The 25,058-nt window shown below is 44.0% G+C and overlaps 3 protein-coding genes across 4 annotated transcripts; 2 read left to right on the forward strand and 1 right to left on the reverse strand.

Annotated features, from left to right (window-relative positions):
* Nucleotides 1–366: 366 nt before the first annotated feature.
* On the forward strand, nucleotides 367–5,458 carry agk (acylglycerol kinase). 2 transcript variants are annotated; one of them, XM_076269533.1, is made up of 15 exons: nucleotides 367–618; nucleotides 867–906; nucleotides 1,344–1,423; nucleotides 1,531–1,606; nucleotides 1,841–1,933; nucleotides 2,046–2,078; nucleotides 2,313–2,407; nucleotides 2,648–2,717; nucleotides 2,943–3,022; nucleotides 3,254–3,311; nucleotides 3,563–3,713; nucleotides 3,923–4,020; nucleotides 4,116–4,186; nucleotides 4,337–4,421; nucleotides 4,700–5,458. In XM_076269533.1, exons 1-15 carry the CDS (start codon nucleotides 509–511, stop codon nucleotides 4,832–4,834), a joined length of 1,275 nt encoding a protein of 424 aa, XP_076125648.1. In that variant the 5' UTR covers nucleotides 367–508; the 3' UTR covers nucleotides 4,835–5,458. The 2 variants fall into 2 exon arrangements, with proteins under 2 accessions (XP_076125648.1, XP_076125657.1); XM_076269542.1 differs by having other exon boundaries at nucleotides 3,566–3,713.
* A 3,669-nt stretch (nucleotides 5,459–9,127) lies between these two features.
* On the reverse strand, nucleotides 9,128–17,419 carry dennd11 (DENN domain containing 11). The gene is made up of 9 exons (XM_076269554.1): nucleotides 16,864–17,419; nucleotides 14,957–15,056; nucleotides 14,357–14,515; nucleotides 12,040–12,196; nucleotides 11,688–11,826; nucleotides 11,058–11,189; nucleotides 10,612–10,762; nucleotides 10,249–10,317; nucleotides 9,128–9,853 (listed from the first exon to the last, which is right to left on the reverse strand). The coding sequence occupies exons 1-9, from the start codon at nucleotides 17,234–17,236 to the stop codon at nucleotides 9,658–9,660; spliced, it is 1,476 nt and encodes a 491-aa protein (XP_076125669.1). The 5' UTR covers nucleotides 17,237–17,419; the 3' UTR covers nucleotides 9,128–9,657.
* A 1,116-nt stretch (nucleotides 17,420–18,535) lies between these two features.
* wee2 (WEE2 oocyte meiosis inhibiting kinase) lies at nucleotides 18,536–24,589 on the forward strand. The gene is made up of 12 exons (XM_076301893.1): nucleotides 18,536–18,631; nucleotides 18,722–18,868; nucleotides 19,723–19,931; nucleotides 20,032–20,083; nucleotides 20,396–20,565; nucleotides 20,826–20,947; nucleotides 21,218–21,364; nucleotides 21,572–21,676; nucleotides 22,016–22,101; nucleotides 22,546–22,716; nucleotides 22,947–23,095; nucleotides 24,047–24,589. The coding sequence occupies exons 1-12, from the start codon at nucleotides 18,536–18,538 to the stop codon at nucleotides 24,201–24,203; spliced, it is 1,611 nt and encodes a 536-aa protein (XP_076158008.1). The 3' UTR covers nucleotides 24,204–24,589.
* Nucleotides 24,590–25,058: the final 469 nt, after the last annotated feature.

Below are 25,058 nucleotides of genomic sequence, written 5' to 3' on the forward strand. Positions count from 1 at the left end.
ATCCGTGCGAAGTAAATTTTATGTGTTTTATTCCAAGACAATAGCAAATGCTATTGTTTTTGTTTTTATTTGGCTTCCTGCCCCGGCCTTTTCATTTCAACCTATGAGGACCTTTAGGGCCTTCGTTGACGGGAAATGTAGTTTTTCCACGTAGAGCTTATTGCTGTACTCTTGTAATGTTTATCAGCTGCATGCTTCTCTGTAAAGAGATTCTCAAATAAACCAACGTCACTGAAAACAAGTATGAATTTGGTGGTATGATTTATTTATCATTTATTATGTGTGGTTGGATTACATATAATGTTTATCAAGCGGAACATTTATGTGCTGTGCTGCATTTTCCCCACAGGAGGGGGAAGAGTTTTATTGGTGGACATCTCGTGTCAAGCATTAGAGGAGAATGACAGAAAATTGACTGCATTTCTGGTAGACGTTTTGTGGAATTGGGAAATGAATGGCCAGTATATCAACTACAGTAGTGATGATTTGAGCAGTAGAATTTAGCATTATGGCCCGTGTTGTGAAGGTGTTTCGGACGCTACGGAATCACTGGAAGAAGTCCACATTTGCAGTGTGTGTCCTGTCGTATGGTGGTCACTGGTTATATGGAAAACACTGGTGGGTTATCATTGCATATCTTAAATGTTTTTTTTTCGAAATGTCATTTGAAATGTCATTGCTGTCAAAATGTGTGTGCAGAGCTGGCATACAATTTAAGTAGCTAATCATGTGAAGGACAGTGGCACATCACATATTTTCATAGCCTATGATACATAGTAGGGCCTAACCTAAGATGCAACCAGCGCTTTGCAATTTAAAGTCAAGAGATATGTTGTGTCTGATCAAGTTCCTTTTCATTTACACAGTGACAATGTTTTACGAAGAGAAGCCTGTCAAGAGGCAAGGGTGAGTCTGCCAGTCTGCCTGCTTTGGTTTTAAACATATCTTATAAGTATAAGTATATATTCTCTTTTGATCCCGTGAGGGAAATTTGGTCTCTGCATTTATCCCAATCCGTGAATTAGTGAAACACACTCAGCACACAGTGAGGTGAAGCACACAGTAATCCCGGCGCAGTGAGCTGCCTGCAACAACAGCGGCGCTCGGGGAGCAGTGAGGGTAGGTGCCTTGCTCAAGGGCACTTCAGCCGTGCTTACTGGTCGGGGTTCAAACCGGCAACCCTCCGTTTACAAGTCCGAAGCGCTAACCAGTAGGCCACGGCCATGGTTTTCACATGGTCTTCACATGGTCTAGCTAGCCTGAGAGAGCATTTCATCCAGTCATTAGTTTTCTTTTTGAATGTAAACACATTTAAATTGAATTTCCATTATATGTATTGACAGGAATATGGGCGACAGATAATTGGACCTCAGGAGCAGTTGAAGAAAGCAACTGTCATCTTGAACCCGGCTGCATGCAGTGGGTAAGTCAGCCACCAACTCAATTATAGTTCCTATGATGCCCTGATGTTTGTTGTTGTTGTTGATGTTGATGACGTTGTTGTTCATATATTTCCTGTCTGATCAATAGGAAAGCCAACAACCTTTTTGAGAAGAATGCAGCACCCATTTTACATCTGGCTGGCGTGGAGGTGACCATAGTGAAGGTACTTCTCTCTCTCTTATTTTCTGCCTCACAGCCATTTTATCTATGTATTTCATATCATCACCCAGTTGAGCCCACCCACTTCACCATGCTCTATAACAGGTTTATTTATGTGTGTGTGTGGGGTGGGGGGGGGGGGGTTGCATTGGCTGGTTTTGATTATTCATTGATTATTTGATTATTCCTCCCATGCTTTACGCCTATGTCATCACCACACACATTATGTCTTCTGCAGACAGACTATGAGGGTCAGGCCAAGAAGCTGATGGAACTAATGGAGCACACTGACATGCTTATAGTTGCTGGAGGAGATGGAACTCTACAAGAGGTAACACTGTTCTTGGTCAGACAAAGATTCATTACCAGTTGTGCCAGTTGTTACCAGTTAGGGCATGCTTGGTGTGTGCTCATTATGTAATCTTGTTGCCATGTTTGTACAGGTTGTTACTGGGCTGTTGAGGAGGCCTGATGAGGTGAGATCATTTGTAATTATTAGTGATCATTATTAATCAGAATCAGCTTTATTGGCCAGGTTTGTGTAAACAAACAAGGAATTTGACTCCGGTTAATCTTTGCTGATTGAATTTAATTGAATCTGAGTCATTACAATATCTTTGACTACAATACAGTCACTACAATATCATTGACGGGTCTGTGAAAAACTGCTAAGAGGATGAAACATCTGAAAAAATGTCTCCCACCCACAGGGAGCTTTCAGTAAGACACCCATTGGATTCATACCACTTGGTTCCCAGAATTCCCTGAGCTCCGCCCTGCATCCTATGAGCGACAATAAAGTCAGGTGAGGATAGCATGAAGCGGGGTCAATTTAAGACGTTTTTTAGGGGTGGTCAAGTTCAATTAAATTTCATCTTAAGATAATAACAATAATGATAATTAATTTAACATTTTAGCAAGAATCTGTATACGTGTCACATTCTCATTAGAGGCTGAGCCCCTGATGCTAGAATCGCCCTGAGGGTTTAAGTGAAGTTAGTGTGTGTTGTTCTGATTCCTGTCTTTGTGTGTGTGTATACAATAGGCACATCACCACAGCAACCTTGTCAATTTTGAAGGGTGAGACTGTTCCCCTGGACGTTATGCAGATTCAGGTGAGGGATATGAAACTCAAATAAGTGAGAAGGAAAGCTTGTCTACACTGTGTAATGTGGTTATGGTTCTTACATGGCCGAAACACATTTTGGGTCTCCTAATGTGACCATTTTTTTGCTTCAATTTGGTTTGCACATGATATTCTATATTTTTTCCAGAATTCCAGATTCTGACAGTCAGTTCATTGTGATAACATATTTGTGTGTGTGTCTGTGTGTGTGCAGGGAGAGAAAGAACAACCTGTATATGCTATGCTCAGTCTTCGCTGGGGTGCTTTCAGAGATGTAGCCAACAGCATCAGCAAGTAAGTCGCCCCTTCTTACAACTCTCCCAAACTTACCGTGCATACCTACACAGTATTACACATAGTTAACTCTTAAACCACAAACTTTCCACATGTACAAAGCAAACACCGCATGTATTTACACAATTGACATATTCTCTTTGGTCTTACTAATAGCCCTCGGTCATTAGCAAGCTGCATAATTGTGATTGTCCAGAGGTTAATTCTGATGTTTTTTGTGTTTGCCTTCAGGTACTGGTACCTTGGCCCACTGAAAACCAGAGCAGCTCATTGGTTCAGCACACTGAGGGTGAATTCTTCTGCAATGTCTATATTACTTATCTGTCAAATTGTGGATAAAAGAAAGAACAAATTTGTTCCAGTTGAAAACTGTCATTTTAGAAAGCAGAGCTCTATGAGAGAGACCTGTTGATGTCCATTAATTTAATCGTTTGTTCTCTTTGTCATATCAGTGCAAAGATGCTTTAGTGTTGCCAAGCTAAGATACTGTACGTTGTGCGTGTTCTCATTACATCTGTGTGTGTTGGTTGGTGTCTGTAGCAGGAGTGGCCTCAAGTGCGGGAGGCTTCCTTGTCCATCCTGCCTGCTGTTCCCCGGCCACCAGATGAACCGACGCACAAACCCCCACGCCCCAACCTGCTGTACCGCATCGTCCGCAGACTCAAGAACTACTGGAACCCCCCTGTAATAGGTAGTGTGTGTGTGTGTGTGTGTGTGTGTGTGTGTGTGTGTGTGTCTGTGTGTGTGTGTGTGATTTTGGAATTCATACTCTCTCTGTGTGTGTGTGTGTGTGTGTGTGTGTGTGTGTGTGTGTGTGTGTGTGTGTGTGTGTGTGTGTGTGTGTGTGTGTGTGTGTGTGTGTGTGTGTGTGTGTGTGTGTGTGTGTGTGTGTGTGTGTAGAACCTCCTAAAGAGCCAGAACCAGAGCGATGGGAGGAGCGGGAGATCTCTACATCGGAGCTGGTTGTCAGCACCCAGAACAAGAACCCTGTGCAACGGGTCAGTACTCACTCACAACAACTTACTATCTAATTGTTCACAGTTGGAGTGTATCCCTAAGTGTGTGTGTGTGTGTGTGTCTGTGTGTCCTTCAGCGGGAGAATGATGCACTGCTGGTCTGTGTGGAGCCTGATAGCCTCACAGTGGGCGAGTTCATTACTGCAGGGTGAGTCCATTGGAGAAGGGTTCTCTAGGTCTGGGAAGTAAAATGGAGATGTTGCTTTTGATCAGCAATATTTAAGTGAAGATGTATCATTTTCTGTTCTTGTTTTTCTGCACCCGTGTGTGTGTGTGTATGTGTTATGTGTATGTGTAGAACTCAGAAAGCGGAAGACCCATTGGTGTCAATGCCCAATGCAGTGAAACTGGAGGCTGGTGCCTTTAGATTCAACCCAAAACAAGTAGGTTATTTCTGTCTTTATATATGGAAGTGTAGCATGCCTGATTAGCAAATTCTAGGCTCAAGTATTGTTGTAGTATCTCTAGGTAATGTCTTTGCCGTTATTAATAAAAACCCATTTTGTTAAGGTTAGGTTAATTTGTGAGTGGTCTTTTTTGTTTGCATGTGTGTTATTCCAGCAATTCAATGTTCTCTACTACTGTAACTGGTTTAACTAAATCATCTGAAAGGTCTTTTTCTGGCTGGTGTTAATAGATGTTATTCTCTGCCTGACCACAGGAGGGAGCTGGCTTTTTCAACATTGACAATGAGGAGTATGAGGCCATGGCAGTGGAGGTGAGGCTGTTGCCACGCAAACTGCATTTTTTCTGCAGCGGGGAGCGTCGTGAACAGCTACTGGCTGAGACAACATGAGCCCCATATCACCGTGACGACAGCACCACCAGGCAGCAACAGTGGGGTGGGATAGGAACATTTAACAAACAAAAAAAAAACAGAACACGTCTCAGTATTTTGGGTCTCTCTCCCTCTCTCTATGCCTCCCGCTCACATTCAAGCCATCTGCGTACCTTCCTGTTTCACACATTGCCGTTGCCATGGAAATACATTTAACCAGAAGGACCAATGGGATGTCTACATAACATCCACACACTCATTAGGGGAGCGGCCAGAGTGGGCGTGTAAACATGTCCATTCTTGGACCAATCAAAACATTCAACTCCAGTTATGAGGCTCACATGCTTGGTTACATGTGTAGTTGGACAGAATTGACACATCAAATGTATTTCTTTAAGTACTGTTTTTTCTTTCTGTAACAAGCAGACAGCAATCTAAGAATATGTCTAACCCCTTTTCAAAGTCAGCAAAATATTAGGGTTAATAGGGTGTGTAAAAATATTAAAGATTTGACCGTATGTTTACTTGACTAACTGTAACTTGACTGTGTACTCTCTGTGTATCTATTGTCGAACTGGTACATCTTTTCACAAGATCAAAGACTACAACATTTTTAAAAAATACTAATGTCTTTCACACTTTCTAATATTGTTTGTCATTTATTCATAACACAGTATTAAGGGTTGGTGGCTTCAAATTATGATATTCAGAGCACACACTCATGCTTACTCAGAGTACTGACCTACAGTGGTAGCTAGCTGGCATTCAACACAATTAGGTTTCCTAAACATGGATCCACAAGTAGTATTCAGTAACAGCATTCAGGCTCAAAACTACTTGGATTATCTCCTCAACCCTGATACACTCAACCATCTGCTTATATTATTGATTCCCTTATTTCATCAATTATCCATTGTCAGTTTCCCCATAATTCTGTAGATAAGGAAGGAGAAGCAAGCAACACTCCACACATTAGAGAGGTCGGTTTTATACACACATAAATATGGCTCCCAGTTGGTGCAATTTATTTACAAACTGTACAGTACATTCCTACTCGTTTCAGTACTTAAAAATACACAAATTCACATGGACACACAAAGAAAACAATATTAAGCCAAAAACCGGCTGTAAGCGTGTCAAGAAGTACAAAGCGTTTAGTCGTTGCAGATTATAAATTGCAGCCAGAATGCACAGTGAGGAGGAACCATGACATAGATAATAGCAAATTCCCATGTTACATCTTTACTTTCCCTTCATTACAAACAACTCATTGCAAATGTGAGCATTACCAATTTAAATATTGCTCTGTTACATATTTATAACTCGTGGAATTCAGTAGATCAAAGACTACAAATCTGGGATTTTTTTCAGTTACCTTTTTGTGTCATCAAGTGCCAGCACTCGTCATGCTCATCATAATATACATCATCATAATGACATAACTATAAATTATAATGTATAACATCCATCATAATGACATAACTATACATTATAATGTATAACATACATCATAATATACATACATCATAATGACATAACTATAAATTATAATGTATAATAAACATACATCATAATTCTCTCATTCGTCATTAGTAATTCACTCACTCATTTATGCATCTTTATGTTCATTTTAAATCACAACTGTGTCTACCTACTGATGCAGAAGACAAAAGGTACCCCTTTAATTGGACAGATTGGGGTTGAATTTAAGCCAGGATGGAAATGTCACACAAACATATCTGACTCAGGAGTGGAAATTCTTGAATGAGTCGAATCCAGCCACAGAAAACATCTATCTGAACATTAGGTCAGCATGATGTGAACAGCTTACACAGATCTAGGGACCACCAGAAGTGCCTTTTGGGGAAATAGCTGGTCTGATCAGAAAACATGATAAAGCAAAAGAGGTTCTTTTGAGCCATTAACACTGTGAACAATGGATGCTAACACTAAAGGAGAAGTGTCTTTTTAGTCAATTCATGGGGTGGGCTTTAACCGCAAAATGCATTTTATTTATGAGACTTCATGAAGTCCTGGAACCTCACTATTCGACAGGTTCAATTCATGTTCATGTAGGACATGTTTGCTTTCTCTGATCGTCTGCACCTGTTTATGTTGCTGTTTATTAATATTTCACAAATTTATTGAGTTTGAATATTGTAAAGGAACATTACCATCCCAGTAAATGTGAAGTGAGTAGAGGCTATAACCCACTGTGTGTGTGTGTGTGTGTGTGTGTGTGTGTCTTCTCTGGGTATGGAAAAGAAGAGGCACTGATCGCAGTGGTGAAAGGGACCCCAGGCACGACAGATGGGGTCTGTCTGAACAGAACAGGAGGGTTAATCCCCAAAAAATACCCCACTCCACACCCCTTCCCCAGCAGACACATCACTGGGACCAACTCAGAGAACAACGTCTTTGTTTTTGAATCTTTGCTCAGGGAAGAGTGGAGATATGGGTTGCTTTGGAGCTGAGATAAGCATATAGACACACACATAAATACATACCGAGTGCGGCCCAGAAATAGCAGTAAATGTGCCGAGGATTACACTTAATCTATAAGAAATCTCATCTAAAAGCTGGTGCAATCTAACTTAACCAAACGGCAAATGAGCCCAAGTTCAACAAACGCACACGTATACACACACACACACACACACACACACATAGACCAAGAACAACTGCTGATGAGAGCAGTCTGTTGCTACAGTCTGGCTGCCCAGACCACACAGGAGCAGTAGAACATTTTCTTCCCTCCAAAAGAATTTCAAAAACACACACACACACACACACACACACACACACACACACACACACACACACACACACACACACACACACAACACATCATGAGCACATCCATGTTGTCACGTCAGAGTTGTAGTGCAGCTTTCATTGATTAGTGTCATGGAATCACATTCGTGGAGATTTACCAGAAAACTAAACATAACGCCTTAATGTCACATGTATCCGTGTTCATTTACAAATCGTGTGTCCAGCAGAACCGTTAAATAACACACAAACCCTGAAAACAAGGTCTCCCTTTAAGTCCTAAGAAGTCCTCAGAGGAAAGGGACACTGGTGCTGCCACAACACTGGTGCAGGCACAACAAACTCACAGTCGCAGTACTGTGAGCCAGTGAATAACGTCCTGCACAATGCAGCTGTCCAAAAGACCTCGCTCACCCCGCCATTTTGCCCCAGCACGGCCCAGGGTTTCTCAGAAGCTAATAAAGATGGCCTCCACAAACACAAAGGGAAGTCTGGCAAGAAGTGAGGAAATGCCAGGAGGAGTCAGGAATGGTCCAGCTTTAAACAGCACAGCTTCACATCAGGGCCAGTGAGCTGTACGCTATGAAACCGATTGAATAACAACTATGATTTGTTTTTTTTCTAGCAGAAAGATACAGAGAAGAAAACACAACCTGAGAAAACTCCGAATGATGTCAAATCGACAGCATGGTCACAGGCGCTTGCAGAGACGAAAAATAACCTGACTGAAAGCAGAAAGGCAAAATTGAGAATTCCCTTTTGAGCTGAAAACTGACGAAACCGGAAAATGACCTGATGAGTGTACAGTAAAACCACATCTGGCTTTGGAATGCCCATGGCCCATGATCGGTGTCATGTCCATCCAGATCATGTCCAGAGAGACCTGCTGTCTACATGCTATACAGATGAAGACGATGATACAGGGGTCAGGTACTAAGCCATAGATTGAGTACACAGTATACACGATGGGCATAGTTTGGAGACAAAACCGCAGCAGAGTCAGAGCGTTATGTCCGCATGTTAACAGTCACAAGAAATCCAGCCGTATCGTTTGTTGTCAAATGGGGGGTACAGGTTTGTGAGCGTAACCGTCAGACAGCTGGAAATGTGTGTCCAGTGTATTTCCAATGTGGTGTGTGGACAGGTGTGTGTGTGTGTGTGTGTGTGTGACTGGGTGATCCCAAAGTCCCAGGTAAAGTGGAAGACCACAGACCTAGACTGAGGAGAGGACAGTCCACTGCTACACAGCAGAACGTGGCCAAAGCTGGACAGATGGATATCTAGGGACAGAGTGATAGCATAACAACAGCATTTAAGGATGGATGGGATAGTCCCCGGACTGCAGATTGATAGTTGGGGGTTAACAGTTAGCTCGCTAACCACGCGAGCATACTGATCCGCCAGGCGTAACGTGTAATGGCCTCACAGCACAGCGGAGTAGCAGAACAGCACATGATGGTGGTGGGTTGGGGCAGGGTGGGGTGGATGAGTTCCAGGCAGTTTCAGTGCTGGTCTGCAGGGAGGGGGGGGGGGGTCAGGGTGGGGGTTCAAGTTCAGGGTAGATATCAGCACCCTACTCCCCCAGCCCTGAAAGGAGGTGCTGGACAGGAGAGCTGCGAATGTCAGGCAGTGTTCACAAGTCCTGTCCATGCCTGTGGTCCAGAGAGGGAGAGAGAGAGAGAGAGAGAGAGAGAGAGAGAGAGAGAGAGAGAGAGAGAGAGAGAGAGAGAGAGAGAGAGAGAGAGAGAGAGAGAGAGAGAGAGAAAGAGAGAGAGTGAAAGGGGAGGCAGAGTGATAAAAACAACAAATACAAGAAAAAAAAACAGGAGCAAGAGGAAATAGTATAAAGACACAACAGAAAAAAAGAGGGAAACCGATATCGAGAGGGAGAAGGAAATCCCTCTGTTCACCACAGTGTGGAGAGATCAAGAAAGAGAGAGGCGTGTGTGTGTGTGTGTGTGTGTGTGTGTGTGTGTGTGTGTGTGTGTGTGTTTGTTTGTGTGTGTGTGTGTGTAAGAAAAGGTCGAGAGAACACCCAGAAAGATGGGGGGAGTGGCTGAGTGGCCCCCTCAGGGACAGCAGGGGTTGTCGATGACCAGCATGACGTCGATGCCGTACACCTCCAGCAGGTCCACCAGGAAGCCGCGGTCCCCCTGCGGGTCCAAGCCCATGGCCCTCACGTGCTCGGTGGTCAGCGTGGGGTCCGAGCTCCCAGCCACCTCACTCAGTGTCTGGAAGATCCGGTTATTCTGCTCCATGAAGAACCTGCAGAACAGCAGAACCGGTGAACACTAGAGCTAAACTTTGAGGTGAACTTGACCATGAATATGATCTTGATAGAATGAGATGAGCTGAGCAGCAGTAGTAAACACAGTCAGAGGCAGCAGCAGGAATGTAGCACTTTGTGTACAGATAAGGAAAAGAGGTTTGCTTTTAGAAAGGCAGTTCTGTCAACAATGACAAATGATGAATATTTCATGTTTGGTCTCTGTTGACCATGAGATCATTGCTAAATAAAACAAATTTGTTTTAATGACGCTGTTAAAACATCTGTGTGTTTAAAGAGTCTTGCATTCATGCAGCAAATGTTTTGTTGCGAGCTGTGTGTGTGTGTGTGTGTGTGTGTGTGTGTGTGTGTGTGTGTGTGTATAATTACTCACAGGATAAAGAGGTCCTCTTCATTAGCCCCGCAGTCTCCATCAACCTCCTGAGAGTACAGCAGCAACTGCCTGCAAACATGTAATTGCACCAACTCAATTAACAGCCTAAAACACATCATCGTGGAACATCAACAGCATTGCTCTCTGCATTACCATCCAACCATCATCACGTGTGTGCTTAGTGTATATGTGCATGTGCGGGTTTGTTTGTATGTTTCTCTAAGTTTGCAGTAGTGTTCAAACAAACGCCGATGATTGTCTTGGTGTGTGTGAAAGTGTGTGTGTGTATGTGTATGTGTATGTGTATGTGGGTGTGTGTGTGTATGTGTATGTATGTGTGTGTGTGTGCGTGTGTGTGTGTACCTCTGCTCGCTCAGTTTGCGGTACTTCTCCTTGTCAGCACTGTTGAGGCGGAGCAGAGGCTGCAGACTCTCTCTGTGTGTCCGCACATTCTGGTTGTCTATATACAAGTCATACAGCTCCTTCTTCTCCTCAAAGATCTTCTCCGTAGTACCTGCTCTCCAACACACACAGACACACACACACACACACACACACAAAAATGCGTGCGAACACACACACACGGTTAAAATGACATCATTACTTGGAAAGCATGTTTGAGATACACTTTTTCAATTTTCTCTGACTCATGTTCTGCAGTTGTGCGTGACTACATGAGGACATTGGTGTGTGTGTGTGTGTGTGTGTGTGTGTGTGTGTGTGTGTGTGTGTGTGTGTGTGTGTGTGTGTGTGTGTGTGTGTGTGTGAGAGAGAGAGAGAGAGAGAGTATTTTGAAAGTGTGCACTCACAGGCTACATATGACAGCTCTGTCTCCAGGGCAGTGATGTCAGCCACGTTGATATAGAAAAAAGGGCGGAGCTCCGGCATCGAACCACCAATCCCAGGGATGGAGACGTTGGCAAGGCAACAGCAACAGTACACTAAGCAGTTATGGAATAAGTTGGCCAATGAGAACAGCGCACTTCCACGCCATGATAGCTAGACAGACTGAATTAAGTGTAAGCAATAAAATAATAATGGCCGACATTAAATATGAATCAAAGGGGAACCTGCTCATGGAAACTTGAAAAGTTTTTCAGTAAGAAAAATAAGAAAGGGTGAAATGCTGCATTGGTGAATAAATGTCTGAGTCTGTGCTGTATATACCTCTGCACACAGAGGGTGTTTCTGTATTTACACATACACATATTTTATACGAGTCTGTGTGCCTTTTCGGTAGCTGGGCATGTGTGTGTGTGTGCGCATGCCATCACTGTGGCTGTATATAAATCTGTGTGTAAGGGTGCTTGTTTCACCTCTGTAGAGTGTGTGTGTGTGTGTGTGAATATGTGTCACCTCTGTAGCTTTACATGTGTATGTGTGTGGGTGTGAGAGAGAGAGAGAGAGAGTGTGTATGTGTGTGTGTGTGTGTGTCTCACCTCTGTAGCAGACCACACCAACCGGAGGTGGTGAGAAGATGAGGATGCGTTTCCTTAGCAGAGCGAACTTCCACAGGACCATGATTTGCTCTCCAAAGAACTGGATGAACTGAGACATGCACCCTGCCGGGTGAGTGATCTAAGGGGGAAAAAACATGTGCGCGCACACACAAACACAAACACAGACACACACACACACAAAGTCACACATACGAAAATATTATAGTATGTTGGGGAGGCTGGTTCCTTTCATTCTACTTGCAGCTTCCTGGTGTGAAAAAGTGGAGGTTAAAAAAAGATGTTAACCCACTAGAGTACCATCAGGACTACGCAGACACACACACACACTGACCTTCATCTCGGGGTGCATGCAGCGATTGACCATGGTGGTGAGTGCACTGGTCGGACAGGAAGTGACCAGGCCATTTCCTCCTGGAGGAAGAATGGCCTTCTTATCCTCATAGAAGGCCTCCAGAGGAGAGTACTGGCCAGGACACTGCAGCTGGTGCCTGCACGCACACGCACCCGCACACACACACACACACACACACACACACACACACACACACACACACACACACACACACACACACACACACACACACACACACACACACACACACACACACACACACACAGTTTGACCAGCTTCTGTAAAAACACACACTCAGTGTGTGCCTAAGTGTCAGTTCTCTGCACTCTAAGGAGTGCTGGTTCAACAGGATGTGTACCTTCTTGGAGTCAGTAGAACTGCATTTATTTGTGCTTTATCAACGAGAAGCTGGACTTACTGATAAAACATAAATAAGTCCAGGTTATCGTTGATAAAATACAAATAAGTGCAGTTATACTGTCTCCAAGGGTGTACACATACAGTTAAACCAGATAACTGACACTTTTGCAGCTTCCACACAGTTCTGAGTGTGTGTTTATATATATGTGTGTATAGCTAGTCTTATCTCTGCACACAGACTTAGAAGTAGTTATTCTTACATATCTTTTTATAGAGAAAGTTTTGCTTGACTCCCTCCTCTTGAGGGGAGAGTCATTAAAACAAAAAAGGCTGATCAGCAGCAGCTGAATCAGCAGCACATTTCATTCAAGGTAGTTGGGAGTCTACTCTGTAGAGTTGAAGGGTACATCAATAGCTTCAAGGCTCTAAAAGGCTTCCTTGCTATACCCAGCAGCATTCATTCCTGAAAGGAATAGGGCGTGATTGCACAAAGATCTGCTCTCCAAACTCTCTTGACTCTTCTGCGGCTTCTCTTACTTCACTTTTTACTGACCCTCTGCTACCGCTTCTGCCATTTTCTTCTGCGGTTTTGTCTAACTTTACATCTTACTGAGCTTTTGACTTAGAGTGAGGTTTGTTCCATGGTGGCCACCATCACAACTGACTGTCCTACTGCTTGCAGTCAGCCACGGAAACGAGGAGGTTGTTAGGATGTCCTCCCTGTGAGATCAGCCTGGCATTACAGCCCAACTTCTGGTGACTACTGACTCATTCCGGTGGAAACCCGGGGTTTGTATTTTTACTTCAGTGTTCTGACCCACCTCTACTACACAACTGTGAACTATGTTTAGCTCGAAAAAGTCAAATTATCGCTTCCCCTCTGAAATCACCTCATCCAAAGTTCCGTGCTATGATGATCTAGCATGCTGTGTGGGAAAGGCAGACTTGAGACATTCTCTCGTTGATGATTAATTCAGGTGCATCCCTTTACCTGGTGTGTCCCGGCAGAAGCCTACGCTCTGAGGAACATATCACCACTCAATTGCATCCAAAATTCAAATCTCTATAAGATCCAGTCACCTCAGCCTAGTGAGTCAGCGCTCATGTTTAAAAGATGAGCAGATACAGGAGAGAGGGAGGGATTAGAGGAGAAGAGAAGAGAGGAGAGGAAAGGAAAAAAGGAATGAGTGAAGGTGTGAGATAAGATGGGGGCGAGGTGGAAAGGCGAGAATGAGAGCGGAGACGACGAGCATCAGTACACCGCCTGACTGCATCATTACCATAGTCCTGCCAGAGAGCCGCACATATTGGGCCAGGCTTGGCCCGGTTCTGACGCCGACCAGGGGTGCGTTTCCCAAAACCATAGTTGCTAACCTGTTAGCTGCAACTTAGTTGGTTGGCAATGGGAAATTACACTGCAACCAACAAAGCTGCTGACCTAGTTAGCAACTATGGTTTTGAGAAACACACCCCTGCTGGATCAGGACCAGATCCGTTCCCGAGTCAGAAATAAATCCTGCAATGTGTGAAAGCTCCAGACAAATGGGTTCAGCCAATGAATGAGACTGGTAGAGCGGAGCTAAAGGTAGAGTTGATATTTAACAGGCGCTTTTATCCATAGGGACACCGACAGCGAACAGCGGGTTTGGGAATCGAACCCAAGTCGACCGATTGTTAGACGGTGACATTACCGCTGCTCCTTAACAATGGCTAAACGGACAAAGCACCTGAATTCAAAAAGAGAGCCTGTGTGACAATCAGGTTTAAGGCTGATTTTTAGCTTCACCTGATTTTTAGACTGCATCACCTGGTGAAATGCCCTGGCTATTCAGTTAAAACATTCATCTTCATCGGAGCAAGTCAAAAGGCACAAACGATAAGCATGTTGAATTTCTTCTCGTTGTGTTTATCCAGACAACGGTATTGATTCACTCACCGAACCTGGTTCTCCAGAAAATGCATGTAGCGGTAGAGCAGGGTGTACGAGGGGGACAAAATCCCCACGGACTTCATCCGTGCCCCTCTCTCCAGCTCACTCTCCACCGGCATGTTGGCAAAGCATGCCAGCCCAAAGTACGAGCCTTTCCGGAAGTATCTGGAGAAAGAGAGAGAGAGAGAGAGAGAGAGAGAGAGAGAAGAGAAGAGGAGAGAGAGAGAGAGAGAGAGAGAGAAAGAGAAAGAGAGAGAGAGGACGCAGACACAGATTTCCTAAAGTCATTCTGTGTCTGTGACCTTACACACACTTACATTTAGTCATTAAGCAGATGCTTTTATTCAAAGCAACTTACAAAATGACGAATACCATTTGAGCTACAATGCAAAGGAGACCTTAAGTAATAATTAATACTACAACGATAAAGTCTATTACCAGAGAATGAGAGTGCAGAAGTCTAACTTATCGCACAAATCTATACATCCTGTGGTGTGGCTGATTTACTTCCCTATCTAAAGACACAATCACTGAAATGATAAGAACATAGGATGACAGAGAAAATAGGATGACAGGAGACTGTGCTCGCCTTGCATGGACTCTTACATGAAATCGCTGGCAATTCTGTGGGAGCCACTGGCCATGGACTTGAATTCCACCCCATCTAAGTTCATATCCTGAGGAAGGCACCATTCCACCATGTTACCTGGACATGAAACATCATCAGCTGGCATTAGAGAGAGTGAGTGTAGAGAGAGTGTCTGCATGGCATTATCTCTGTGTAGATTAGGTTATGGGGTTAATAATAAGATTCAGATATAATCTAAAGAGGTGTGTCTCTATTTTGCCCTACAATAGATGTTTTTTTTCTACTACTGCACAAAGACGGAACTGACTCAACTTTCTTGCTAAAAATGTGTGGAGACAAAAAGGGGAAGTAAGGGAGAGAAAATGTAAGTTGTGAGTCACCAGAGTTCCACCATTATTGGACTGTAATGGCATGACTCAAGAGAGATGGCGAGCGAGTGATTACTCAGTAATTACTTTTCTAAGGCTATTCTCAGACAGAGTACCTTTTGGGGAAAAAATGAACTGCTACTGTAGAGTTTGCTAGATTGAACTACATCATTAACATGTCTGGATGCACTAATGATAATCTAATGATAATGCACTAATGATGCACTTCTATGTGGATGCTGATAAAGAGGCCCTCAATGAAGACATCCTTGCATGAACTTCCATACCTTTCATGCATCGATAACTTGCTCAGTCTCTCTATTCAGATAAGGATCTATCACTGTCCGTGTAGGTGTACTCAGCATTTCACAGACTAGAGTTACTTTACTTAACGTTACAGAGAGAACTGTTTTAAGTCTTGAAAGACAGTGGACAGACAGAGGCTTCAGACAGTCCACCATGGGAACCTTATTCTGGTGAAGGCCCCAGAATTATTTTCTGCTAAATTTCAGTGAGAGTTCAGTGAGAGTTTAATGCACAGACACTGAAGAAAAAAAAGAGTGAATCAGCCGGGTTGTTTCAGGGCTGTAACTTCAATCTGATCTTCACACTTCTGGATGAGCTCACAGCCAGGAGCCATCCAATCTAATAGGCCATGTTTCACTAAAAGGTCACAAGCAATGATGAGCATGCTCTTGCATGTTCCCTGTGATGAGGGTTACTGGTTGTCTTATCACAGGTACAAGAACACACGCAATCTCCTCCATACTTCATCCTCCATACTCCTCCTCACTTTTGGCAAAAGGATACTAAAGTGTCAGTTATCTGGAGCCAAAGATTCTGGTAGGCTAGTTGTGCCATGGGGAACTTACACCATAAATAATAATAAAAAAAAAAAACAGTCCCATGGGGAACTTACACCATAACTACCGTAAAAAGGTAGTTGTTGTGAAAATTAGGCTACAGCAGGGCAAGAAGGCTATTCAGTCATGCTTGCGTTTTACTTCAACACTATGACTAGGCCTAAGTGAGGGAGAAGTATGAACTTAAGTGAGTCATTCCCGTTTACAAAAGTACTCTAAGTCAACAAGGTCGGTGCAGTAACTTGGGCTTTCCATCACTTCCACAGTGGATTCAAATGGATCTTTTTAAAGCGGCTCCACTATTTTGAAGTCAACAGCACTTGAGTTTAACAGGTGTGAAGGCGTCCAAGTTAATTGGATTGCTTCAAAACATAAAGCACATTACCTTAGAATTGATTATACCTGGCTAGCCCATCCCATACATATCCTGGTTAAGGGGATTTATCCTAAGTCCCTCCTCACCAAACGCTGAGTAATAACACTGTTAACATTTGCCTCCTTTATTTTTTACATATCTTATTTGAACTGCGCGATGAAATGTTTTCTGGTAAGATAAGCACAGTGAGGCCAAACTTGCTACGGCTGATGTTATAGCAACGTCATGCTATAGGAGGCTATGTTCTCACACCTGCCTGCCCCACAACGTTAGCGGATCGCCGAATTATTTGTTTAGCTGTTTACCATCAGTCTCACCTGATCGGGTATCAAAGGTGACAACAAACACGGCGATAATTTGGTCCTTTTCCTCCCATCCGCTTACTGTACGGTCCTTAACGGACAGTCCCGGGAACGTACTGTCCTGCCCGGGGCTCTCAGCATCGCCTCCTAGTCCACCCTGCTTGGATGGCGAGCTCGTGTCCCTGCTAGTAACAGCTGCTACACCCGCCGGAGCCCCGGGACTGGTACTCCATCCAGCTCCGTGAATCGAGTTGTCCGCGGGTCGGCAATTAGACGGACTGGACTGCAACTCGTTTTTCTCCTGTGAAGACGGAACTGTCGGAACCGGTTCGGGCGGAGGAACCTCCTCCCAGTCCAGGAGCGGAGCGCGATCCGACTGCTCCACCATGGTGCTCGGCTACGATTTCTTCTAAGACGGAAACACTTTATGCTTCGTTCGATGTACAACTAACGCATGCAAACATGGGTAACGCGGTTGTAATGAAATAAAATATGGTGCGCCGATCATTCAAATGCAATTTTGACATACCACAGACGACGAGGGCTTGCTGTCACCCAGTGCTCCAACAGAGTGTTTTGATCACGTCACACACTTCCGCTCACGTGTTTTCTAGGCTTCATGGTTCACAGCTCAATATTTGAGTTTCTCTGCCCAGCATTGCATAAAGGTGTACGTGGCTACAATGTATAAAACAAATAGAACAAAAACAAATTCCACCGAATGGCAGAAAGTAGCAAGTTGAATACACTGTTGCAGACAAAAAAGGTAAACAGTATAGCCTAATGCACAAAGCAGTCCTCGCTATGTGTAACCTATATTATGGCCTAGATTTAGCGATAAATATCTGTTCACTAATCACTTGATTATTTTTACACGTTTTAAAAACTGCGGCCCAAAAATCAGGTGCGAAACCCTTCTAACGCGTGACAGGTGACGTAGGCTATTTTGATAAATCTTCCCTCCCAATTAACATACCTGGCGGGAACGTGGGAGTCAGGTGTGGTTGTCCATTTGGTGAGTATGGTGTAAAACCTCTTCATCTCATCACATTTTGTTGCGTAATAACATATAATTTCTCACCAAGTAACTCTAAAACATTTCACAATTCAGAGATAGTGCTTCAGATGTGTGTTTGGGGGGAAGTCGACAAGGCGGCACAAATAGTTAGCATTTTTCGACAAAATTAAATTCTTTAGTACCTAAAGGCTCATGTCGGGTTGCCTAATCCCTTAAAACTCTGATGACTGATGAAAAATAGCCTAATGCAGGATGTGTGGTCAATTAATAGCAGTTCATTGTAAGTAGGCTAAGCTAGGCTGATTGTACATCTAGAGACAGTAGCCACAGTGACATGGCTGCATCTGCTAATTTGTTTGGGTAAAAATGCCCCTTCATTACACAACTTCTATGTAGCCTTGAATTAGGCTACTGCAGGATTCACATTCTATCAACAGTCTTATCACTCTGTAAAAATGGATGGCTTAGTACTTGTCCAGACAACTTTTAATCCTGTTGCCTACACAGGGTAGGCCTTGTGCCAGTGCACCCAAGCAAGATTTATGAATCAAGATAGGTCTAGAATGTAATAGCAACAGATCAACACACACTATGCTGAAATATCTGAGAAAGTTGCACACATTATATGTTATATGATCCTACATCTAGCAGACCATCTGGAGCAGGCATATGGCGCGTTCAGGTGACCGATTGCTGCAGCCCCTCTGCTTCTCCAGCTGTGGGGAGGAGGACAGCAGCGATAGCTCGTCGGAGGACTGGGCCCCAGTACGGAGGAGCCCTAGTTTCAGGAGGAGCCCCAACTGTAGCAGAAACCCCAACTTTAGCAGAAGCCCCAGCTTTAGGAGCCCTGTCCAGAGCCCGTCTTCGGTCTGCCGCACCCCCAGGGTCCAGCGGCACCGTCAACGCAGTATCACCGTGTCTCCTCCCTCCTTCCCCAGCTCGCCCATTCCTTACGCTGCCTGGAACAAGCTGAGGCTGTGTGAGTCACCCTACACACCGAAGGTGAATCTGATAAATCCACACCTATAGAGATGCATGCAAATGCATACATAGTCACAAAAAGACACGATACAAAAACACCCACTACTACACCCATTAGTTGGGTAGATGCAATCCTCTTTCTTAGCATCAGTTGATGGACTTGGTTCTATCCCCACTATAGATTCCACAGTAAGTCCCTCTGAAGTGGATCTCCTGTAAGATTAGTGAAATGCCTCAGTCTTGGGCTAACCACTAGCCAATACAATTTATAGTTATCTTAAGACTTGAATAAGCTTAACAAAAAACCTAAATCAACAATTTTGATAATTAGGCAAGTAGCTAAAGTTTGGGACCAAATCCTGTTAACATATTTGTTTCCATTAATAAACAAACTCTTAAGTTTGCCACAAATAAGACTCCACTCTATTCCACTTCAGTGTAGGCCTACGGGGCAGCCGGGGCCCACTGGTTAGCACTCCGGACCTGTAACCGGAGGGTTGTCGGTTCGAGCCCCGACCAGTGGGAACGGCTGAAGTGCCCTTGAGCAAGGCACCTAACCCCTCACTGCTCCCCAAGCGCCGCTGTTGTAGCAGGCAGCTCACTGTGCCGGGATTAGTGTGTGCTTCACCTCACTGTGTGCTAAGTGTGTTTCACTAATTCACGGATTGGGATAAATGCAGAGGCCAAATTTCCCTCACGGGATCAAAAGAGTATATATACTTATACTTATTTTCAGAAATCCACACCCTCACATTCTGGACAGTTTAGGCAGATGACAGGACTACCTATATGAATCGAAGCAGAGCCCGAGGTCAATCTAATGGAAATCTAATACTGTTAATCTAATTGTGTGGCCGGGGTGTCTCCTGCTCTAGAGTCTGCTGTCCAAAGCTATCCAGCCCAGCTCCTGCAGCAGGCCTCCCAACAGCCAGAGGGCGCTACACTTCTCCTCCCGTGAGCCCCTCAGCCGTCTCCCCTCGGTCAACGTCAACCCCTTCACCCCCGACACCGTCCGCAGGACCAGTGAGCACTACAAGAGGAAGAGCCGGCGGAGTGATGATGATGATGGTGATGACTGCCATAGGTACTGTGGAGGATGGGGTGAAGAGCAGGGAACTGGAGACTTTTCATTTTTGTTCCCGTTGATGAAGTATAAGGCTTATTTGTGTACTCTTATTATTTAGGTCAAAAGATGCCCAGACTTCATCCGATGAAGAGTATTGTATGCCTCTGAAGGTATGGCTTAATGTTCATACTAGTATGAATTTATGAGTTAAGCAGGCTAAAGATTTCGGTTTGAACCTCATATGTAATGGTCTCGATGACAGATTATGTTCCAATGATGAACTTGCCACTTATTTGTAGGTCTAAATCTATCCATTTTTATTGTCTCGCTTCAATCATTTTAGAACTCTAGTCTTTGACAGCTGATTTGTGTCATCAAATAATCTATGGCCCTTTCTCCTCTTAGACCTCGTTTTTCTCCTAACTTCTCTCGTCTCTCCCCTCCTCTCCCCTGTCTGTGTGCGTGTGCTGCATCGTCACCAGAGACCCGCTGTGCAGGCGCTGATGCTCTCTCGTTACGAGAGCGAGTTCCTGGAGCTCGGGCGGCTGGGCGTGGGCGAGTTTGGTGCCGTGTACAAATGCGTGAAGAGGCTGGACGGCTGTCTTTACGCCATCAAGCGCTCCCGCCACCCTCTCGCCGGCTCAGCCAATGAGTGAGTCATGCACACACGTCTGTGCTACCGAGCGTGTGACGGGATTACACTGCAGATGTCGTCATTAATAATAAATAAATATTTGCCATCATTTCCTCTGTTTTGTTTGCTTGATATACTAAAGTGGAGAAATAAAATGTTGCGGATTTGGATAAAAGAACCTGCAGCGTTTGTTCAAAACTGAAGCTTGTGGTTGTGGTTGTGTACATGCCATTTTTCTCCTTTGTTTTTGTTTGTTTATTTGTTTGTTTGTTGTGTAGACAGCTGGCTCTGAAGGAAGTGTATGCACATGCAGTGTTGGGCCACCACCCACACGTGGTCCGCTATTACTCCGCCTGGGCAGAGGAGGACCACATGATCATTCAGAATGAATATTGTGATGGTAGGCTTATCACACATACAGGCTTTGATAGACTACACAATGTGACTGTTTTTTTATGTTAGTTTATATAGTGTATCTATGTGATTGAATAATGATTGCCATATAATCTTTTCACTGAGTGTTCTAGTAGACGTATGGATGCATGGGCATCATGTGTTGGTGATCAGGTTCAGTAGCACTTCAGTGGTATTGTTTAATTCTGTTTACAAAAATGTGCAATGCTGAGTAATGTCAAGCGTTATGGTGTCTGTTTTTTGTGTTCCCAAACAGGTGGGAGTCTCCTGGATATCATTACAGAAAAGGACCAGCAGGGGGAGTACTTTAAGGAGCTGGAGCTGAGGGATCTGCTGCTGCAGGTGTCCATGGGCCTGAAGTACATCCACAGCTCTGGCCTAGTGCATCTGGATATTAAACCCAGTAAGTCACAATCATGGTCTGTTCTAGGCCTTTTCTTCCATCTATCAATCTCGCCAGTTTCCACTTTACAGCCTTATTACTGTAGAGGGAGATTTCCAGCTTTACTACTTAAATTAGCTACCCTGGAACATTAGAAATACAGCATGTATTGTATACACACTAAATGTTTTGTTTGTAGTGGTTTAAGGAAGCATATGTTGTGTACAGGCAACATCTTTGTGTGTCTGCGACCTGGCTCTAGTGCAGGAGGAGAGGGGGACAGTGAGGAAGAAGAGGATGTGTACCCTTCATCAGGCGTGGTTTACAAGATTGGTAATGTATAGTGCTGATTTTAGTTCATATGCCAGTTATCAGGTGCTCACCTGGCAAGTCAGACCCCATATCGGTGGATGAGCAAACCACTGTTGTGAAAGTTTTACCTGATTTAAAAAAAAAAAAAAAAAATCTAAGTATTTTAGTATTTATTTGTATAGCACAGTGGCCACTAAGCACTTCACACAGACATGCAAAAAGACAACGTAAACACTCAATATTAAGTCCATGGTCATTGGCCAGTGATGATTCTCCTGATGTGAACAACACAGGAAATGGTGTTCTTGAGCAGGCTAGGCAACATGTGGCGATGTCTTACCTGGTGCTGGTGTTCCTCAGGTGACCTGGGCCATGTGACGTCCATCTCCAACGCCCGGGTGGAAGAGGGAGACAGTCGCTTCCTGGCCAAGGAGATTTTGAATGAGGTAAAGGAGTTGGTGCTGACAGGGATTTAGCAAATAGCTGCTGCTTATAACAGACAGCTTCTGGATGTAGATTGGACCAGTTCTAAATTAAGCTGTTATTCTATAGCAGCTACTTTGTCTTGGCTAGTCACTAGTGCACTTCATCCTTTCTGCAACTTTACAATGGCTATTTTTTTTTTTTTCACCAGTAAAGAGGAAGAACCCATTTCAATGCTATAAACGTCCTCTTAAATCAGGTTCTTGGGGCTTGTTTAAGCAGAGGAACCCTCATAAAGGCCTTTGTATAAACTTACAATAGACTCTTTAGATATGCACAACCAGCGGTCTACTTTGGTTGGGACTGGTTCTTCACCAAGCCTTGAGTTTATTGAGATGAGTCATGCTTCCAGGTTTGCCTCTACTGTAGTTCTGAACTCTGAACTACCTCGTTCACTCTTCCTGCAGGACTACTGCGAGCTGCCCAAGGCAGACATCTTTGCTCTGGGTCTGACGGCACTGCTGGCTGCTGGCGCCCCACCGCTGCCCCAGAATGGAGATGAGTGGCACCGCCTGCGCCAGGCTCTCCTGCCTGTCCTACCACAGAAGCTCTCCGCGGCCTTCTCCAGTCTCCTACGGGTAGGTTCAATACGTTCACTAAACCCAGAGTGATTCCTAAACCCAAATGCAATTGCTGTTAGTACAAATAGGGATGTGTGTGTGTGTGTGTGTGTGTGTGTGTGTTCCTATAAATATGTTCATGATGGCATGTTTCTATGTGATGACTGTCCTATTTACTGTCTTCTGTCTGTCTGTCGTTGGTATTTATTTAATACAGTAGGTTTCTGGTTATTTTGTTTGTGCACTAGGGCCTGCTGGACCCCGATCCTGTGCTACGTCCGTCCGCGTCTGTGCTCTGCAAACACCCTTTGCTGAGGAGGGAGCGGGCTGGCAAGATAGCTGCAGAGCTGCGCAAGGAACTGAACGTGGAGAAGTTCAAGACTGCTATGCTAGAAAGGTCAGTCAGGGGGTTCAAAGATCAAGAGGTCAAGCATTAGGGCTTTAGTATTGAGCACTGGGGGAGCACAGATCCAGTTGTATTAAACATCAAAAACCACAGTGTAGTTTTGTTCAAGTTTAATGGTCAGTACACTTACAAATGAAGAACAAGTGCATTGGTGCCCCAGAGTGGAAATGTGATTGAAATCTTTGCATGTGATGTTGCAATATCTGAACTGTGCAAGAGTTCGACCTGTTCAATACTCAAATATCCAGAAGGGGGAAGTATTGTCATTAGTTGTCAGGCTTTCAGTCAGGTAGTTGATCTGAGCTAAGGACAATGGACTTGTCTGTAACTGCTTTAAATGTTAGTTGGCTGTGCTCCACGTGGACAGGGTTGTACAGGCAGAGCTGCGCGTCCACACTGCTGTTAAAGAGACAAAGATTATTTCATTGGGTGAATGTCATATCTGACATTCTGTTGGTTGAATTTTGATATGGACGTTTCACAACAATCTGAAAGTGAGTGCAGAAATCTGCTAGCAGATGTTTCCCAAGTGCACAGAAATGGCTGAGGGTGAGATGGAGGACCCAGACTGAAGCATAGGACATGTGCAAGCAACAGTGCAAGCTGGTACATTTGAGAACAGACACCGTTTTGCACTGGAGCAGAGCAAATTTGTATGCAATCAGGGGCTAATTGAGAGACAAAAGGTAGGATTTGATGGAAAACATGGCAAAATATGAAATCAACAAAATCCTAATTTTATAATACTGCAATATTCATGTAGACTGCATGCCCGCCACTAGAGAATGATGATCCTTGTGGACAGTGCTCTCATATAATCAAGTGTACTTTCATAGCCTGACGTAGCCATACTCAATTCTAGTCAGTTTGACTGACTTCCAGGCTAGTACTTTCATGATCTAGTCGTGTAAAATATTTTTTCGATGTTTTGTCCCTCTACAGGGAACTAAAGGAGGCCAGGATGGCTGCATTGTCTCCCCAGCAGAGTGCTACATCCATGAGCCACTGTGACCAAACAGGCCCTCTACCCAAAAAAGGCCAACGGCTCGTGGGCCGAAATGCTTCAAGGTCCGTGAGCTTCGGCGGCCTGAGGCGCTGAGTTCTCTTTTTAGGGCATTGTGGGACTTGTGGATTGTGGGTTTTTAATTACAAAGCTCTTATTGTGTATGCATATCTGAAAATACAGCTGCCAGAGCTGGCATAGTGGGACTCTACTCAAAGAGTGTGTATTCGCATAGCTATTCACCAGATTGCACGTGGAGTTGGAAATATGGACACGTAGCATGTTACTGATATGCCGTGATGAATTGATGTGTAACACTGTGTTTTAATCACTGAGTGGTTTTTTTGAGTTTTCCCTGCTTACATGTGCTGCTTTGTTTTTATATAGTGTGCATTTTCCATTCATGCCTCACTGGAACCTTGGCATTAGCAACTGTCCATTAAGAACTCTTGCAGACCCGAGAGTGGCCTGTAACTTTTGACTGAAATGTTTTTTTAACCGTGTAAATAAACTGTAAATAAATTTTAGTTGTATCAGGATTCTCTGAAAAATCCTTTGAGTTCAGTTTCATCCTGGTATATTCTGATAATGGAAAAAGGGTTTGGAAGAAGGAAGGCTGATATTACAAAGGGGACTTCCCCAGACAACCAGTTAGACGTTGATACAAGTGTATCCTCAAGATATATGCCCATGTAGGATAAATGTGTGCATGTTGTAGATTTGCACAGTTTGCACACATGCCTTTTTAAAATTCAATATAAATGCAAAATAGAAATATCTCTAGACCCAGGAGTTTTTGTTTAGTGCCTCCTAAGTGTTTACATGACGTGTAAAATGTGCAATAGGGTTTTTATTATTATTATTATTATTATTATTATTATTTATTTATTTTTAGCATGCCTTCCATGTCATTCTCCAATTTAAGCATTTTTGCAGCTTGGAAAGTTTAAT

This window comes from Alosa pseudoharengus, unplaced genomic scaffold (assembly GCF_046254945.1).
Source record: "Alosa pseudoharengus isolate Yale_2024_CS ecotype anadromous, Long Island Sound unplaced genomic scaffold, YU_APseudo_1.1 YU_APseudo_1.1_scf_10, whole genome shotgun sequence".
NCBI classification, from domain to species: Eukaryota; Metazoa; Chordata; class Actinopteri; order Clupeiformes; family Clupeidae; genus Alosa; species Alosa pseudoharengus.